The sequence below is a fragment of the Pygoscelis adeliae genome, unplaced genomic scaffold (assembly GCF_000699105.1).
Source record: "Pygoscelis adeliae isolate BGI_AS28 unplaced genomic scaffold, ASM69910v1 Scaffold29, whole genome shotgun sequence".
Taxonomy (NCBI): domain Eukaryota; kingdom Metazoa; phylum Chordata; class Aves; order Sphenisciformes; family Spheniscidae; genus Pygoscelis; species Pygoscelis adeliae.
In genome coordinates, this window is record NW_008825611.1 from 804,664 (window position 1) to 824,372 (window position 19,709).

At 44.0% G+C, this 19,709-nt stretch overlaps 1 protein-coding gene across 1 annotated transcript in view; it reads left to right on the plus strand.

Annotated features, from left to right (window-relative positions):
• SLC4A11 (solute carrier family 4, sodium borate transporter, member 11) overlaps positions 1-19,709 on the plus strand; it is a 68,974-nt gene that overhangs the window by 28,325 nt on the left and 20,940 nt on the right. The window contains exons 9-14 of the mRNA XM_009332715.1: positions 2,125-2,331; positions 7,570-7,654; positions 15,259-15,384; positions 16,135-16,248; positions 17,132-17,264; positions 17,577-17,650. Of these exons, the coding sequence (XP_009330990.1) occupies positions 2,125-2,331; positions 7,570-7,654; positions 15,259-15,384; positions 16,135-16,248; positions 17,132-17,264; positions 17,577-17,650 (739 nt within the window). The remainder of the gene's footprint in view (positions 1-2,124; positions 2,332-7,569; positions 7,655-15,258; positions 15,385-16,134; positions 16,249-17,131; positions 17,265-17,576; positions 17,651-19,709) is intronic.

The following is a 19,709-nucleotide window of genomic DNA, read 5'->3' on the forward strand; positions in this document are numbered from 1 at the left end:
CATAGATCTCAAACCCAACAGGCTGAAAACATATTGATGTTCCTTACAAAAAGCAGCAGGCGAACAACTGAACCCGCGCGCAATTGCATTGATCTCTTTCATTGTATGGCAGTTTGCTTATCTCTGGCCAGCTACGTGCAAAGCACCCAGCAAACAGCTCTGCATCCGCTTGTATCCTGAAAGTTTGCAATTCCAATGGACAGCATCAAATTAAGGGAAGGGAGTGGAGGCCAAGCAGAGCTGCAGTTGCCAATATGCTTTTTATTTTAAATGAGTTTATCTAGCCAGCTCTAAGTACGCATTTCTGGTACAGCAGTTAAAATAATTAACCTGCTGACAGTAACAGATTAAATGAGCCTTGCTTGGGGAGGAGAAAAAAGCCCAGAAAATGGGCATCTGTTGTGCTGAGGAATCCAGATCCTTGGCCTTCTCTAATATGGAGGATGGAAAAAAACTTGAGTTCTCTTGTAAATCTCTGCGCTCTTCCTCTGAACTATTCATCTCTCTGGGAAAGCAAAGAAAGGGAGCGGAACTGGGCAGCCTAAGGAAGCAGAACTGGGCAGCTTGAAGGTAACCCCTTGCAGCATCCAGCCCAAGAACCACTGCTTCTTAGAGGTGAAAGCAGAAACCTCCCCTGTGATGGCGAATCCAGGCTGGTTCAGTCTGAAAGGACCAAGCTTACGAACTCTAAAAGCAACTCCCAGAGCAGATTATCTTCACTTAAATTCAAACCCTTCCCTAAAACTTAAATTGAACATGCCCTAGTAAGCGTGTCTAAAGGGACATTCCCTGTGATGGAGAGTGGGTGATAGAGGAGAGATGGGGGCAGGGCAGTATGAGTGGTGGAGCAAGTATAGCATCAGTGATGACTTTGGGACTAGTGCAGTGCCACCTCTGGCACAGTCCATGCCTCTGCGTTGAGCAACGCTGGATTATTTAGTTGTGTTCATGAAGAAATTGTTCATCTGCTTTGTTATGAATCATGAAAACTAATTCAGATCAATCACATATGCTCGCTACTACTTTTCACAGTAATGCGAGGACCTTGGAGGCTGTCCAAAGGAGGGTGGTTGGTTGGGTGTCTCTAGCAGTTGCTTCGTGAAGAGCGTTGAGTGTAGCTAAGGGAGGTGGATAAAACTTTGCATCAAAAGGAGCTCATAACGAGCTATGGTTCTTCATAACTTTGCCTTGGCAAGTATCTTACCTGTCCTGACCAAAGGTGGTACAAGCAGTTGAGCAGGTCAGGGTTTGTAGAGCTTGCATTTGGTGGGTTTGTGCAGGGATGGGGAACTCAGGCTCCTTTACTGTTCCGTTTGTATCTAACTTCCAAGGTGCTTGGAGCAATAGGAAAGTGGGCTTGGATACTGTGGAAGCTGGACCCTCAAAGATCAGGCCTGTGGCTCACAGAAATGTTAAAGCCTGCAAATAGGCACTTGTTCCTTTTTCATGTTTACAAGTCTCCTGTCCCTTCCAAGCATTTAGTGAAGATAGACAGTGCTGCTTGTGTGTGTGCTCAGCTGCTTCTTTCCTATGCTTTCCTCCATGCCAGTAGTTACTTTAGATGAGAGCTCTAAATCTCCACTTGTGCTGCTAGAATTGCCCCAGAGAGGCCAACTGAACTGAGTTTTAATGCCCAGAAAATAGGAAGCTGGTGAAGCAGGTGTGTACAATAATATCAGTCTTCTGGCAAAGACATCAGGACGCTTCTACCTGCAGTAACCTTTGCTACAGTGTCTTTCCACCCCAGTAGCAGTAATGCTGAGATGCTGTAGGATAGCAAAGACTCTTATTTGTTTAGTCTTAGCAGCCTTGAAGGGAGACCAGGGGTAAAATGTGTGCTCAGCATGATTGAGCTTTGGATCCAGTCCTGGGAAGCTGATCAAGTAAGACTGGTCAGGGCCTGTATGTTGATGCCTTCACAGGATCCTGCTGTGGTTGGTGTGTTTGTCTGCAATGGCTTCCACGTGTGCCCTTCTCCATTGGGTGTATCTGGGGTCCTGGAAGCCAGGCAGCTTGCTCTTCATCTGGTGCCCAATGTGGCAAATCAGTAGTTTTACCTTTCAGAAGTGAAAGAAAATAGTTTTACAAGGTTTTTTGTCTCTTTTTTTTTTTCCCCCCACTCAGAAAAGTACCAAAACTGCCACAGAAGTGGGCAGGACCTTTGCCACAATGTTTTCAGACATAACCTTTCGGCAGAAACTCCTAGAAACCAAAACTGAAGAGGAGTTCAAGGAAGCCTTAGTCCACCAACGCCACTTGTTGACGGTGGTGAATCAGAGACCCTCAGCAATGAGCGATGGGCACAAGTCGCACGGTCATAAGCCACTCAAGGTAAGGCTGGCCAACATCTGCCACGCCCCTGCTTCAGTGGTGTCCAAATGCATAAATGCAAGGGGTTTTGGGTAAGGAGATGAAGAACTGGTGCTGCTTGCATCCATTGGGCTTTCCTAGCAAGCTCTCAGCACTGAGGTTTCTACAAACGGCTGCTGCATGTATGTCTGCCTTCCTCAGCTCCTGCTGTAAATCTAAAAAAACCACTTCAAAGAGGCAGGTGCTGAAGGGATGCAGAGCAGTAGGGGGTTGAAATGGTTACAGGACTTTGATTCCAGATGTGTAGTCAAGGGTGGGATTAATGGATCACTGTGCATTGTTGGTCCAAGGTACTTAATCCTTACAATCAGAAGTCTCTGAAGGAAGCTGCCGCTTGTCTTTCCCGCAGCCAAAAGACTTCTTGGCTATCCCTGCACAGTAATTTCACTTAAGTTGCCTGTCAGTATTTGGCCTGACTTCTCAGTGTTTCATCTATAGCTCTGTAAAATGTTACTTGCTTTGTGCTTTAAAATTCGAGGGAAATGCTGTAACTCAACTTTCTTTTCTGGAATTTCCTGTGTATTGGTCATCGCTTTGCTTTTCCGTTCAGAAACTCATTCTTTATCCAGACAGCATACCTGAAAAACAAACTGTGCCATCTTTAGCTTGCTGCTTCTGTCCCTGAATTACAAGTAACCTTAAAGCTTTGGGTTGCCTACAGTGCAGAGGCTGGGTAAATTACCACTTTTTTTTTTTCCCCTGGAATAGACTTAACGGGTTTTGATCTGCACATCTGGAAATGAGCAAAGCTCATGTTTTTCCTGCAGAATCCCCTTGCTTATAGGTAATGCTTTGAACTTTGCTAGGCCCCATACCTGCCCTTAAGTTTGCAGAGCAAGTCCTGAAACCCTCTTCAAACCTAGGTCATTCAGAGTTGGCGGTATTCGGAGTAGTTTCAGTAATGTAATTTAGCTAAAGTACATTTAACCCTTTGCACTTGGTCTTTCAAAGGGTTGTTTGGTAGAGCAGTTGAAGTGTCTGGCTCTGTTTTCTGCTAAAACTATCCCTTTCCGAATGTCCATAGAGGCTTTTCTTCTCTGTGGTTTGGTGAGCAGGAGGAGGGCTGGATGCAACACTGAGCTTTGTAGATGTTGGCCCTGAGAAGTGGTGGTTCCTACCTGCCTTGCTGGGCAAGCAGCCTCGGCCAGGCAGACTTCCGACGGCTCTGAGCCAGTGCTGTAGATAGTGATGCTTGGTTTTTTTAGTGCTTGTCTTGGCATTGACCATTCTTGGTCTGGATTTGGTAAATTGTTGTTTTTAAAATGCTTTATCCTTCAGCCCTCAGAAGATGCAGCCTGTGTAGTAGTAACTTTCTCATGGCTCTTGGAAGAAGCTGTCCTTCACCCCGCCTTGCCAGCATAGACCTTAAGAACTGGGGTGGAGATTTCTTTTCCTGACAAGCAAAGATTTGCCTGGAGAAGTGAGGCTGATTTGAGATCATAGCCTTGCATGCCTCGGTTCCTACGAGAGCCATCGCCGGCAGCATCTCCTCCCCCTCTGCCTGCCCTGTGCAATAGCCTTCTAGAAGGGAACCATATGAGCACAAACTCATATGAGACCAGGAGTGTAACTTCAACCTGTGAACCACCCCCAGTGAAATAAATACCCTCATCCAGAGCCACCGTATTATTACAAGTGAGCCCTCAGGAGGGGGCGGGAGGGTAAAGTCTCTTGGTAGTGTAAAAATCTGCCTCCTGCCTCCCTTCTTCCCTTGGTCCTGCAGTGATGGGGGAGAAATGGGCCTCAAATGCTCTGTGTGCGAGTGGGATTTTTTGCAAGTGCTTGTTTTTACCTCTGTTAAAATACTGAAGGGGACATGACAGTTGCACACCATGCTGTGCCTACAGCACAGTCAGTTTGCTTTGGCTCATCTCGGAGGATTATTTAGGCAAGGCTACATAGTCATAATTAAGTCAGCCTGAAATCCTCTTGTTTACTGAGGCATCTAATTGTGATTTTGTGTCTGTTTGATACCTGTGTGGATTTGCTGAGAGGGCTGGGCTATGCTTGCTCAGCATTAGCAGGAGGGAGGATAGTGTGTGTCCCTGGTCTGTGTAAAATAGTTGTGCAGCCCCCCAGTACTTTAGGAGAGGACTGAGAAGGGGTCGGTGGCGTTGGAGCAGATATTTTGTGTTTGACTTTGTAACTGCTGTTAAGTGCTGGCTTAGCCTCTTCCTCTAACCCAAACAATGGTCGCTTATGGTAAGAGACTTGGAGAGATTTGTAAAATGGAAAGTGGAAAATTCATGAACTTTGTCTAGGGTTTTTTGTGTGTACTTTTGCTGCTCTTTCCTCCCTTGTGTATTAGGAGCAGCATGGGCAAAAGCACTGGAAGGACTTGCAGAAGAGAAGAATAAGGAGACTGAAGGGGAATTTGGTGCTGGGTACCTGAGCTGTGGTTCCTAAAGGCTAATAAGCCTTGACCTTGGTGTTGGTGGGGGATGCAGCTCTGGCCTCCTGGATTAGGCCACCTAGTATCAGGATGTTAAATCAAAAAGATGACAGGGCCATGAGAGAGGTGCCACCACGAATGGGAGCGGAAAGCCAATGGGTCAGCCAAACTTCTCCCACTGAAGGAGAAAGAAGCAGGGAATGGCAGTCCAAGAAATTCCCAACACTGGAGTGTATGAGGAAGCAGAGCAAAAAAAGGCAAGAATGAAGTGTCAGTACTGTCCTTCCCAAGATTTTTGGAAACCTCGCAAGGTGCAAGCTCAGAGGATGGCAGGAGACAAAAGCCAGACTGAAACATGTCTGGAGTAGAGTTAGATGATGAAGATGCACGGTGGGTAGGTTGGGGGATAAAAGTAAAACCAAAAAGGGCAGTAACTTCAGAGGTCAGTAAACTTGGGTTGCACTGAGGAGATAAAAGACCATGTTGAGTATGAGGTTAGTAGAGCAGAAAGGAAAGTTAAGAGGAGGATTAGCCATACAGAAGAAACGGCTTTCCCCATACTTAGCCACTGATGAGGTTTAGCTTGATATCCCTGTGCTCCACCCTAGGCTAAACTTGCACATGTGCAAGAAATAAATGCATGAAGGAATTGGGGGTCTCAAACATAACCCATTGGCTCCCCCTTCTCTCAAATTTCCCTCAGTGTGCCTTGCAGAACAAGAAGTTAGGCAGTGCTTTTTTCTTCTGCACACTCACTGCTGCCTACGAGCAGGCAATGCACATGAATGCGCCTTCCCTCCCCACCGCACGCTCAGCCCCAGGCCAGCAGCAAGCGTATCTCATCTTCCAGGGAAGAAGCCATACCCCGAGCATCGTTTTCCCCGTACTCACTGCAGCGAGACAAGTAAACATATTAGTCATTAAAGCTATTGTGATTCTCTGGCTGACTTGTGCCTTCAGGAATGTCTTTCTGGGGGGAAAAAATTAAATTGCTTTTCAAGTGCATATGGCTTTGATGTCCAAATATGCCTCCAAATATGGTTTAAGCTCATAGCTTTTTCGGAAATGCTTCAAATGCAGATGTTATGCTGGTGTCTGTCTCTTCATCCCAATTGTTCAGGTCAGAGAGTTGAAACTGTCCTAAAGTAATACAGGTGGATTGGCAAAATGCAACAGAATTGACTTAAGTAGCTGAAATATGAGATGTCGTAGTCACTGATAAAGGAGCTGGTCCTCTGAGGTGTATTTTGCACCCCAGACCCTAGTGTTTGCTGTGCCCAGTGTATTCCTTCTAAAAGAGAAGTTTCCTTGTTGTGTTTTACTTATGGCTCTGATCTTCCAGGCGCTTGCAAAGCAGGCGAGTTCCATGAGGAAAGGTAAAGTTGTGTGTAGTCCGTTAAACGAGCACTGTAGCGTCAAGTCCTTTCTAAAGCAGTAGTTTTGATCAGTTTCTACATAAACTAGCCAAAGGAAGATGTCCGTGCTGTTTTGAGATCACCTCTTGGTGTGAATTTTGGATCTGTGATTTTCCTACACACATGCTCCCTAGCAGAGGTAATAAGTCTTCTGGGTCTGGTTCTGCAACAAGCATATGAAATGTTTTAGATGAGACAGCTGGGGTAATTAGCACTGTATAAAGGTGCATTTGATTTTCAGAGTATTTGTTGAGTTGAAGATAATAAGAGAAAATCTGACAGGTGCCTCATTTGCAAGTGTTGCCTCCTCTGACGCTTTCCATGTGCTTTCTGTGAGGATGTAGTTGTGAGAATTAGGAGGCTGTAAGTCAATAGCAGCTGTCACATATTTCTGAAAAGCTCCTTAATGCCTGCGGTGAGCATCAGATTGTATAAACAATCATACTGCACCTTGCAGGTCCCAAACCAGAAATAAAAGGGAGGAACGTGTTGGGGTTTTGGGAACCCTTTTGTAATGTTCTTGCTGTCTTTTAACGGGCAGAAATTATGGCTTGGTTATGTGAAGTTATTCAAGCTTGTTCCCTTTTGGTGGAGTCTGAAGTGTGGACAGTCTTAGTTCCCTTACTACATCTATTTAAGGTCTCCATTTCCCATAGCAATGCCAAGGAAGGGAGCACTTGTTGGGGATCCCCTTTCAGAAGCTTCACATGGATTTGGGGGAAGAGTCTTGTGGTGGCATCTAAATAAAAAGAATTTGGCTAGAGGGATGGGAAGGGCATCTCTGACCTGATGTTTAACCTCAGGGTACCCAAGGTCTAATCCTGCTGTTGGCCAGGGTGTTTTCACACAGAGGAAGCCGTTAACGACCTGCTCGGTTGAGAGGAAATGGCCTCAAGTTGCGCCAGGGGAGCTTTAGATTGGACATGAGGAAAAATGTCTTTAATGAGAGAGTGGTTAAACATTGGAACAGGCTGCCCAGGGAAGTGGTGGAGTCACCATCCCTGGAGGTATTTAAACGATGTGTAGATGTGGTGCTTAGGGACATGGTTTAGCGGGCATGGTGGTGTTGGGTCGACGGTTGGACTCAATGATCTTAGAGGGCTTTTCCAACCTTAATGATTCTATGATTCAGCGGGTCACACTGTGCGTCAGGGGGGGGAAGGGAAGGAAGGGAGGAAAACAGGGCGGTCTGGGGGATTTTCTCTTTTACAATGCTTTTGAGGATATAAATTGAAGTGCGAAGAGTTTATTTTTATTATCATTACAGAATCTGATTTGAATGCCCTATTCAAAATGACCAGTTTTGCTCCTATCAGTATTGAATAAGGAGGTTAATCTCTTTAACAATACATGAGCCTTTAAACTGACACAGCACTTCCTTCCTTTCTTTAGTTGCATGAGTTTCTCAATGTTGGCAAAGGGATTTCTGATGACATTGCACGAAGATTTCCAGTGTACGCTTTGGACTTCACTGACGGTATGTTGGCCAATGTTTATGAAAGCATTGGCCTGATTTTGATATTTTTGTGATGTGATGTCCTGTTTACAGTGTGCATTGAATGTGTTCTTTGATACGTGTAATAGCTCTCTTATTTCTTATTTAAAAGAATATTTTGACAAAAGCGCGTGAATAGGCAGCGTGGCACACTATAGATGAGTCTTGCAGTGTTCCTGTAATGAAGATGCTAGCTGTATATAGATGAGGATTTTAATTTTTATTAAGCAATGAGGTGATTAAATGGATTGATTATTGTCGTGTGTAGACACAGATAAACTCATTGCAGCCTAATTAGTCAGCACTGGCCCAATAGGCCCTTTCTGCTGTCTTTGCAAGCCAGCATCAATAGCAATTATGGTGATGCTCTGGGAGTTGAGAATGCTTAAACAAAATCTGAGCTGCAGTAACTTCAGCTCGGTGCTTTTGAAAACAGGATACAGCTTGTCTGCTGTAGCCAGATCACAGGAGCAGCAATACAGTGTTTATACTGAGCCTCAGGTTTCGGGCTTTATATAGCTCCCACAATGGCCTTGTTGGTTTTAAGAGTCACTTTCTCCCTTTTCACTTCCCAACTTTCACTTTCAGAGATTCTTAAAGGCTGTGAAATGTCTTCAGGGCAAACCATGATTACAGAGCCTCAGCCTGACATCAAAACATGTTCAGTTTCTTACAGCTTACTGGGGAGTTGGTTAATATATTCAAGTATCAAACCCAGAAACTTTGCATAAAATAAAGATGTAGAGCGTAGGCGGGGGAATCTTGGGGCTCTATCAGACACCTTCCTGCTGTTAAATCCTCCTTAGCTCAAGCCACAGTGTCCCAGCCTTCCCCATTGCACCTCTGCTGAGGGCTGTCTTCCTTGGAGTTGGCATAAGAAAATAAGATGCATACCCGAGTCCCATTTTGCAGACAAGTTATTCTAGAGCAAAGCCACCTTCCACAGCAGGTTAAGCTTAAGAGCAAGCACAGGCAGGGTACGGATGTGTGTCCTCCACTACATTTCAACAAGGATGGTCACCACCAGCAGAGGAACATGGTAATCAGCCCCTGGCTGCTCGGCTGAAGGAGGTGCCATGTGTCTGGGGGAGTTGCCAAGTAGTTGCTTCCCACAAAGATCCAGCTTTGTCAACTAGGAATGCTTCATCCACCACGATGCGTTTTGCAGTTAGTGGTATACATTCTGCTGGGAAGAATAAAGTGGGATGAGATGATGGCTTAGCACAGTGGTTGAGTGCTGGATGCTTTTTCCAGGTGCTTTGTAACTGCTGGGATGAAACTATTTTCAGGAGGCTTGGGGTGAAATGAGGGCAGACTCTGTTTGAAGTCACGTTTATGCTATGTTCTCTGGTGACTTAGGGTATGTTGAGGAGGGAGGGGACAAGAAATTGTTTTCAGGGTAGCAGCAAGGAGTCTGATAAAACAGAAAAAATATTTCTTGGCATGTACATCGTTGGCACCAGATCTGGAGGGGACTTAAGCTCCTAATCTGGACACCTCTGGAGTGGGTTCAGGACACTTCATCTCTATGGCTGTTGCTTTGTAGGGCTGTCAAAGTCTAACTTCTCATTATAAAGGGATATTGAAGCACTTCAGAAGGGAAGTGCTGCAGAAGCGCCTTGTGGGAACCCACGTGCATCTCAAGACAGAGCAGCGTCTGCTGTGGCTATCAGTGTCCTGAGCGCAGCAGGTTCACAGGCACAAAAGCATCATATGATGGTCCTGCAGCCAACTTTGGCTGTCAGCAGATTTGTAAATCCATTTCGGGGTCCGTGTTCTGGCTCTGCATGCATCAAACTTAACCTGTGCGTGCTGCCTCTCAGCCCTGGGGCTGTCGGCTATAGCCAGGTCTGCAAGCTTTCCATGAACTGAAGTAAATAGTAGATCAGGCTTGGCCTAAACAAGGTGTTGGGATTGACTAGCTTGGAAGAATTGTTCCCTTGGTTCTATCCACCCTGAGTGATAAAATACTGTCATAGTGAGAATCCAGCATTACAAATATTCCAGAAAAATGGGTTTGGTATAAAATGCAAATATATGTTAAAAAGTGTCAGTTATACAATTTCTGGAGAGTGGAAGGTGCAGAAATGAGCCAAGTGAAATTCAAGACCTACTGCAGCTCAAATGTGAAGTACTTACCTTAGGAGCAGTTGTGCCCTTTCAAATAGGATATGGGGAAAAGAGGATTTTTAAAAAAACCTATATATATATATTAGAATGTGCCATTTCTTCCCAGAAACCAGAAATTAGGATGAATACTTTTAAGGATCTGCATGGAATGAAAACCAGATGGAGCATAAAGCATCTGCCATAAACCACCAAGACCGAAGGTGATCAGGAATGTGAAATTCCTGGACCATCTCAAAGCAGCAGTGTACCAGAACATTGGGGATTTGAGCTATCCAAGTATCTGCACTCCAGACAACCACACGTGCATCATCAAAGAGCTTTGAATTACAAAGATGCCTTTTTTTGAATGGTTGGAGTCTCTAAATCCTCAATCTGAGAAGCATCCTGGGGTTTTGGTTTAGACAGATAAACCGATTAAGGGCAGGGTGATAAATAATAAGGCTTTTGTAGGGCCAGCAAATGTTTTGTCAGTTGGACTTTTGTAGGATTGGTCTTCACACACTGCACAAAGCTGGCCATTAAATTATCCTTAACCATCATGATTTGGGAGAGGAAAGAAAGGAATCATCTTTCTCTTTTCTTTTTTCCTCCAGATTAGGAATTTGTCAACTCTAGGTCTGCTTTGGATTGTAGAAGTCTTGTGCATTTTACTGAACACGCAAGGATCAAGGAAGAGTTTTCTAAACTCTAGGTCCAGGACTTTAGTCTGGATGGCTTGTACTAGGTGTCTTCCAGCAGGAGCATCTGAAGATGAACAATTGGATTACGCTGAGTCTAAGAACACCTGTAATTTTCCTTTGAAGTTAGGGTTAGCACAATTTGGCATGTAGTCTCCTCTTAATGACTACAACCTCTGTTCATGGGATTCTGCTTTCTTAAAAAAAGTTTGTACAGAACTTCATCCTGATCTTGTTAAATAGGCTCAAAACACGTGTATATCAATATTATTACTCTTGAAGACTCAGTTGAACCATAGAGGCTTCCTGAATTTTTTTTTTATTTTGAGGCTGGTTTGAATGAAGGAATGAAGGAGGGAATTCTGCCTGGGCTCAGCTACAAGTTTCCTGAAACCCCTTAAAGTTGCTATCCTTATTCTTCAATGTGTATTTTCTGGTACAACATGGAGGAATAAACACAAATGTAGCACCTGGAGTGCCCAGGGAAAAACTTCCAGTACCTGAGGTCTTTATGGTGAGCTTCGATGCTGTGTTCTGCTGTATCCCTTCACCTCATGGGGAGGGAGGGTGAAGGGAAGAGAGGAGAGCTGAGATTTATTCTGTTTTTCTTGTTGTCCTTGACCTGTGTCCTTGGCACGTGACCATGGTGGGTGGACAGTTCAGCTGGAGATGTGGATTCCTCCCTGTCCTTGGTCCTGCAGAGGATCCCTAACTGGCTCCTGAGAGTAAGGCGAGCACATCTGCTTGCAGCATCCTCAGGATTTGGTGGTGGTGTTTTGCAGGAGGGAGATCTCCAAAGCTCCCTGTAATGCAGGCATGCTTAGAAGGAAGGCTTGAAGGCACTGGAAAAATGGGATTTGAAAGGGAAGTTTTGTCTTGCTGGTTGTCTAAGATAGCACAGAGCTTAAACCTGTGGATTAAGGTTGACTGTGGATTGGCTGTAGCATGTGCCAAATCTTCATCGACTCTCCCACCCGGTTGCACTAGCCACCTTGTTTGGCAGGATTGCATTCTCGAGGGAGGAGGAAAAATAAAGGGATTGCAGATAGGCTTTTTCCCTTCAGTGCCTCTGCTGCCCTAGGTTCGATGACGGGGTAGCTCCTGTGTCACTCTGCAGCCCTTCATTGCTAAATATCACCTTGGTGTAAAAGTTCAGCGTCCACTCGAAGACTGACTTGGATGCTTTGGGGCATCATGACCTGGGTTCACAGCTATGCTGCTTTTGATGTCTCTCTATGGCAGTGGTGGATGGGTACATATTAAAGATGCGTAAAAGCATCTTATTTTGTCTGTGGACGTTTCCTTCCAAGAGACTAGCACTTCATGGGAAATGGGCTGAAAGAAACAAGAGAAGAAGGGAGAGCTCTGAGCCCTTGATCTTCGTACTTCTTTCTTCATACTTCTCTAGTCTGAGCATATGCTTGGCTTCTCTGCTCCAAAATCAGTAAGAGTGGATTTCCTTTTCCAGCTAAGTTCTTAGTATCACTTGTACTGTGATTTACTCTTCACAGGACTTCAGGGAAGATTCATCTTCTGTTCATCTTCAGAAAATTGGGCAGAATCCAGCGGCTATTAACATAAGTGAAAGCCCAGCTTGAGCGCATTAGCAGAAGTTTGTAATGCTTTGAGTTTTTATGGCTCAAAACCTATGAACAGATAGCCTTACTGTGTGCTTTTACCATTGAAAGGTTATTATTTCTTAAATCAGGGCTTTAATAGATACATCCTTGCTGCTGTGCTGCAGATCAGTATAGTTAAACTTGTTTTGCGTTGGATATTTCGGAGCACTGGGAAGGAACATTAATAGTCAGACACTCCATAGAATGTCCATCTGTCTTGATTTTGATTCAGTAAATGTACAATTAGTACACTTAAGGAGCTCTAGTCCCAGTCTCTGGGTCTCTTGGTCATTAACTTACTGATGCAGAATACCAAGCAAAGTGAGGCCAGTGATGCTGCAGTTTTCTCTGAAACTCTAACCTTGTCTCTAAAAACTATGACATTTCAGAAATTCAGGCAAGTAAAATAGAACTGTCATGTTGATGAACATAATTGCTTCCCATGTCAATGTGTGGATGTACCTTAATTTCAAGGGATTGCTTCTGTAATAGTCAGCTACTCAAATTTCACAGCTGGACTAAGTTGATTTTCTGCTACAGATTTACATTGTGCAGTTGGAGTGACACGTTTTTTCAATGGCTTTATGAGCCTGCTGCAGATGAAATGCCATCATAATGCAGCCCACCTTCTTTTAAATGAAGTAATGACAGTCCCTGGGTTGCAAATAGAGCCTGAAAATGTTTAGCTAGATGTTGACTTTAAAAAGGCGAAAGGTAAATTGTGGTTAACGCTGATTTTTAGTGCTTGTCTCAGGTGAATCTGTACAAGGAGGCAGTATTTGCTCATGATTTTAATTGCAATTAAAGAGTGATTAATCATGTTTGTGAAAGGGTACGTTTAATCTGATGTAGCTATTGTTTCCATTATGAAGTGAATTTTGCTGCCCGCCAGTAGGGATTCTCTGCTCCTTGGATCTCGTGTGGCTGATTATGGACTAAAGGAAGTACTGCTTTGTACTGGAAGTCTTGGCCCCAGCCATGATATGGCATAAAGACCTCCATGATCAGCAAGGGCTGCTGCTGCTCGCTTTGCAAGGACTGAAGCTGAAACGAAAAGCTACGCATGAGCTTTTGTGATGCTCTTCAAGGCTTCTTCCTCCTGCCCTCTCATACTATGGTTTATCTATCCGAAAGTTTTTTAGAAAGCACCTCATCACTTACGTAGCTTTCTCTACTCAGCAAATGAGCTTTTTTTTTTTAAAAAAATATTAGTTGCTTCTCTGGTCCTGGTTGCCTGCCTTTTTATGAATGATTTTAAAGCTTTCAGGCATTGTTGCCTCTGACCTTTCATCTTGGAAAGACTCCTTTGTCCAAAAAGCGGTATTCTGGAGCGGCGCGGAGTCCTTTGAACAAGGATGTGTGACCATCTCTGCCTATAAGACTGCCACTCAGTCCACTGTTTGCCCTGCCAAGTCTTTCATTTTCTCTAAAGGTCTTGGGCACTTGGGAGGGTGAGGTAGGAGCCTGCAGCTGGACTCGATCACATGAGAAAGCTTCATCTGCAAGAAGTAAATTTCAGGCCCTTTGGTTGCCAAGAGTGGTCAGGAATGTGGTCTGTGGTTTCTGAATCTTCACAATAAATTGAAAGGAATCTGCCTTGAAACAGCTGGTCCAATGACTCCTGGAAGGTCAGGCTCATATATGCATGTTTGAGATATCTACTGTCAAGTTTCAGTCCCTGCCCTCTTTAAACTTTTTTCAAGGATGTTGAGCATCAGAAGTACTATTTATGTCTGTTCCTTTTGTGTCTACGGACAGGAACCATCACAAGGTGTCCTTTATTCAGTGGCTGCCTGTTCATTGCACACGATCTTTGATTTTTGATTTTTGCATCCTCCTCCGGTCCTTATCTCTGCACTGCAAATTGTGCAGAAAACAGATGTTAGATAAGATCCCAAAGTCATTGAGCGATTGCTTTTCATTCCAGTCATAGTCTGTCGTGGCAATGCACGGATCTTCTCAAGTGTTGCACCAGCAGCCTCGAATGGAAAGCCCTCCCTTCTCTGATTCAACTCATTGGCTTGTAGCTCCCTCAGCAAGGGACTGGTGCTAGCAAAGGCTTAGGTGGGCATTTGGGAGCCTAGGGGTAGATGCCTGTGTGGAAGTTCATGGCTCAGGAGGCTTCCAGAAAGGGGAATTGGGCGACTCCGAGCTTGTCCGAGTGTCTCGCAGCAGGAGCATCATCGAGGATGGTGGCACAGGCAGGTCAAATGCTGTTTCAAGGTTTTCTTTGAAAAGGTCCTCTCTGGTGTAGCCTTTCTGAAGAGGCTGTTCTGTGGAAAAACTTATGTTCTCCTCGAGCAATATCAGCTGTTGTCATCTCTCATCCTTTCTCTTGTGTGATGTGAGCTCGCTGGGGATGAACATCAGCCTGAAAACAGGAAAGGGAAGGGAAGCTACTTCAGAGGCCCTTAAATTCATATTATGACACTTTAATTCTCTTTCTGGCTGCTTTTGTTTTGGCCTTGTGTGTTTTTTTCCGATGGAGATGATAGAGGGTGAGTAGATGGAAAAGAAAGAAGCCATTCTTTCAGAAGAGCTTTTTTTAAAGCAAAACTCTTAATGTACGCATTCCTGACCTCTTGTGCTATTTGTTTTTGTAAGTCTGCTAGCGCTAATTGGCTCAGCATAGCATATTATTGATTCAAGCCTATAACCTCAGATTTCTGCCTAGGGAAAAAATGAAGTGCTTCATGTTTTCCTGGCCAAAGCATCATGAGTTGCGAAGATGAGTTAGCATCATGAAGCTCACTAGGGCATAGCCCAGAACACCTATAAAGTTTGTATTAAAAAAGGGGGGGAGGGGGTTATAAACCCAAAACTTACGGCCTCTGCTTTGATCCTCTTCCAAGCTTTTTGGGCTGGCAAAACTGAACAAAAGGCTTCCAGTATTTCCTGTTTTGACGATGCCAGAAATGTCTGGTGAAGCAGACTGGTGACATGTTGGTGCTTCTAATTCTGGTCCTAGATGAACAAAAGAGTATGATTGTACGAAAGCAAATGTTAGACCTACCTATACGTTTAAGACTAAAGCATGGACTGAATTTCTACTTCCGCCTTTCAGCATTAAAAGAACTAATGGTACGCATGGCTGTTGCGAGTAGGGTTTCAATGCTTTGCAAGTGGACAGTAATAACATGACTCTTGTGGTTTACACTAGGTGTTATTGGAAACAACAAAGCTATAGGAAAATACATCACGACTATGATCTTTCTGTATTTTGCCTGCCTCCTTCCATCCATTGCATTTGGGTCACTCAACGATGAAAATACCCGAGGAGCTATTGGTAAGTTTATCAGTTTTGTGCATCTGTTATGGGATCTCGTGTATTCAAGCTGAGTAGCTCTGGTCACAGAAAGCTTTGATAGTTTTTATTTGCTGAAAAAAACCACCACTTGAATGTTTTCTTAACTGTTACGTTCATGACTTTTTCCTCGGAAGACTAGAAAAGTTGAACACTACTTTGGGTAGTACCTTCTGACTTGACTGATACAGATAAATGCTACTGTATTTTTGAATGTTGCTTACTTTGTAACTGTGTAGTTATCTGCACATTTTTCCTAGTGCAAGCTCCTGTGCTTTTGATCTGAATTTGATTGCCAGTATCCACATCACTGGTATAGCAGATGATGCTTTGCTCTATCCCAGTTGTGGCCCTGAAGCAGTTCCTACTGCTATTACAGTTCCTAGGAGTCTTAGCTGAAATCTTGTCCTGAAGGCCTCCACAAACACTGGTTATGTTTTTATAGCTGTTTAAAATAAAATAAAAAAAAACCAAAACCAAAAAACCCCAAACAAAACAACCCCACCCAACTTTCATAGTTCAACATCTGGAAACCTGATGGCATCCTAAATTATTGGTACAAGTTTGCTGGCAAAGGGTCACTTCTTGCTTTCACAATGACTCACCTCTATATCCTCTTAAACATTGCTTTTGCTCGTTAGTGGTTGAGTTCTATGCCCCATGAATGCTCCTCGGTCAGGGAGGTGTTGGTTAAAAACCCTGTTTGTTTCCATCCTTCCTAATTACTCATAGATGTGCAGAAGACAATCGTCGGCCAGTGTATTGGAGGGCTGCTTTACGCGCTCTTTTCGGGGCAACCTCTAGTTGTACTCCTAACTACAGCTCCTTTAGCACTCTACATTAATGGTAAGTCTATTAAACTTGTAAGTCAGGGGACTGACGCAATTGTGATCGGTGGAATGTGACTTTGTACAAGAACCTTGTGATCCTGTTAGAACTTTAGTTGCATTTGTTTAATAAATCAATACTAAAGGGCTGCTTCTGGTGCTGAGGGAGAGGGGAGGAATTTGATTCAGGTTTAGTTAAAGTTGGTTTCTAAAGGAATTATTTTGCATAGAATAAAAATTTTGTGAGAATAAACATTTCTGCTTCAAAGAAGAAATCTCTTTCATCTGATGGTTTTCTCACGTGGCTGATTTTAACCAACTTGAGGTTAAGGGACTGAGAGGTTTATGTTGTCTTGTTTTTATTGGTCTTTTAAGGTGTGATCAATAGCTTTCCAGTTACAGCTGCAAGCTGATATTACTGAGCCAGAGGTTTAAAGGAGCAAGCTCAATATCTATAGGAACAATCAGATGGGCTATGACTAACTTGAAAGGTTTAAGACACGAGGTTTTGTCCACAATGCAGTGACTGAGTAAACATGGTGCAAAAAGCATGTATGAGATCCCTTGCTCAACAGCATCCCGAAATGTCAGCGAAAGCAAATTCCAAGGGCTGATTTTTGTGGCCTTGATCCCTAGGAAAGATGCTTTGAGCAGTGTGGGAGAACATTCTTCCAAGTGCTTCTCCCCATTTCTAGTGGAGGAAGGGGGGTGAGGAAGGGGAGAACAGTTTGGGTTGATCCAGTGTTCACCTGGGAGTGGAAGAAGAGGGGTTTAATAGTATCTCCCATAAGTGCGTTTGGGCAAACTCTTGAAATCAGTTCTTTTTGCCATCAAGCAGATGGGAATCACAGGGTGGTAATGACAGAAGTTTAATCTGACATGTGAATGGTTCATTTTTACAGTCATCCAAGGAATCTGTGATGACTACAACTTGGATTTCAGTGCTTTCTATGCCTGGACTGGACTGTGGAACAGCTTCTTCCTTGTGATGTACTCCCTCTTTAATTTCAGTCTTCTGATGAAGCTCTTTAAAAGGTAGCTATTTTCAGGAAGTCATATTTTGATCAGATTATTCAGCAAATGGAAAAATTATACATTCCACAAGCTCCTTAATTACAAACTTGCCGCCAAATTTATTTTGCGAGATGAAGCTAGTATCATTTCAGCTTATTGTTCCATCTTGAAAGAAGCTTTTAAAGATTCACTGGGTTTTGTTTATTGAGTTGGAGTCTAACTAAAATTGGTATATTTTCATGTAAATATATGAATATGCTGATTTTCCTTTGAATGGAGTTGAATTGCAGACTGTGCCTAATGGCTGTATTAATTCCTGGGATTTTTCCACAGGTCAACAGAAGAAATAATTGCACTTTTTATATCCATCACGTTTGTCCTTGATGCCTTCAAAGGCATTATTAAAGGTAAGTCTTGCAACAATGTTTTTTCAGTGCAGATCTCTGCTTTGCTTCCTTGTTGAAGGGAAATACAAGGCTGCAAACACGCATGATGTTTGCTTATTCCATGTTCATTCAGGGTCTTCAGGGGAAAAAAAAGTGTGTAAGATTGAATCAGCCCTGTGTCAGCAGTTTACCTGGATATGCAGAATTCCTATCAGCTCGAATTTCAGTTAGCTAAGATAGAATTAGTGTCTTAACAAATGGAGAAACCATATTAATGTTGCTATGAAAGTCTTCCCCTGATACCAGACTCTTTGGTCCTAGCAAAAAAAAAAAGTCCAGTTTAAATGCAGTGCATCTAGACCTCTTTCCTTGCCATATTATTAAAACTACATGGAGGGGAGTTGAAAGATGGGTTGAGATTGCCCATTCTTATGTGAGCTCTGAGACCCTTCTTTAATGGCAACATAAGGACTGCAGTGCCTTCCAATGTGCTCCTAAAGCTATTCTGCCCTTTCCAGCCACTTGATCACCATTTCTGGGTGAGTATCCACGAGCAGCCTTGGGGTTTAACAGATTTCTCTGGCACCTTGCTTCCTCCTGATCAGGATTGGCAAGAGGTATTTGTGAAGGTGAAGGATGTTAGCAGAAATGCCGTGTGGATGGCAACCTTTCTGCTCATCCCAGTGAGGAGTTGGCCGAGTCTGTATTCCTTGTTTTTTATGACCTATTGTCCAACAGCCCCAAGTTTGGGCTACTCCTTGAAACCCTTCAGGACATACGTGAGCACATCCCTTGTTTTCAAGAGTCTCAGGCTTAGCTTGTTATGCTTTCTTGCATACAAGCAGAACACCTTCAAAGAGCAGGTTTGACACTGCAAAGCAATTTAAAGCGAGATACTTTCTCGCTTCATTGGGAATCCTTAATTTGGCTCCTTGGGCATATGCTTTGATTGTGCAATCAGTTTGTTTTTCTCTGCAGAACACCTGCATCTTTCAGATATCCTGCTTAGACAAAGCTTGGTGAGGGAGAAGCTGTTCTGGGATGCTTTGCTTTCTCCTTGCTCGCTATGTAGCTGTGAGCTCTGCTTAATGTGTGCTGTTAATGCCCTGTTCTGGAGGCATGACACAGTCTCCCTGTGGCACTAAGGTGTTCCTCAACAGAATATTCAACTGCTCTGTAAAAATTGGCAAACGCAAACGTTCACAGCGTTTCTGTAGTAGAGAGCTGATTTCCCGTAGCAGGGGAATGAGGTGCAGGTTAAAGGTACGGAAAGCATTCTCATTGATCTCGGCTGCCAGACTTTCAGGAATATGCAAGTAATACCTCAATATTGCAGTGGGACAGGAGAGGATCCTGGAAGTTAATTAGTGAATTAGTGTAGTTCTGCCTTGTGCTTGGGAAGGGCTGAGTTTACAGGAACAATGGTAACAAAATCAAACCAACACTCCACTCATTTGTCAGCTCATGTTGGCTTGAGCTGCATCTGGGAGTGTTCAGTGCATCAACAGGTGGGACCCCAGGTCCAGCCACCTTCCCAGATGCAGAAGGGCACCGATGCTGGCAGGCACAGACTTTATCCTTAACCCTTTCAGTGCTCATATTTAAACACATGACACCAGTGCAGCTCACGGCCGCATGCTTGTCTGTCATCTCCTACTCCTGTTTTGTAGCAGGAGGTGATGGTTGCTGCTGCCACCCCCCCACTCCCCCCCCTCAAAACTTCAATTGAGCAGGAAGAGAAAGCTGGTGCCTTCTCCATGCTGTTAAATGTGTTCTGGTAATGGCTAGCCAGTTGACAGCGACTTTGAGCTTCCTGAGTGCCAGGGGACATGCTGCTCTTGCTCGGATATGTTTTCCTCAGTCTGTTCATAGCCCTGACTCTTTTTTTTGCAAGGGACTTGTAGATGTGCAGGAAAGAAGGGGGGAGGGATGCGATACTGTACGGAGGAATCAAGCCATATGCTTTCACACTATCCCGGTGACACTTTGTTTTTGCCGTGTAGCCCAGCCACCAAAGCTGTGTTTGTTTGATCTTGACATCTGCACCCTGCAGGAAACAGGGGTGAACCGGCTGAAGCAA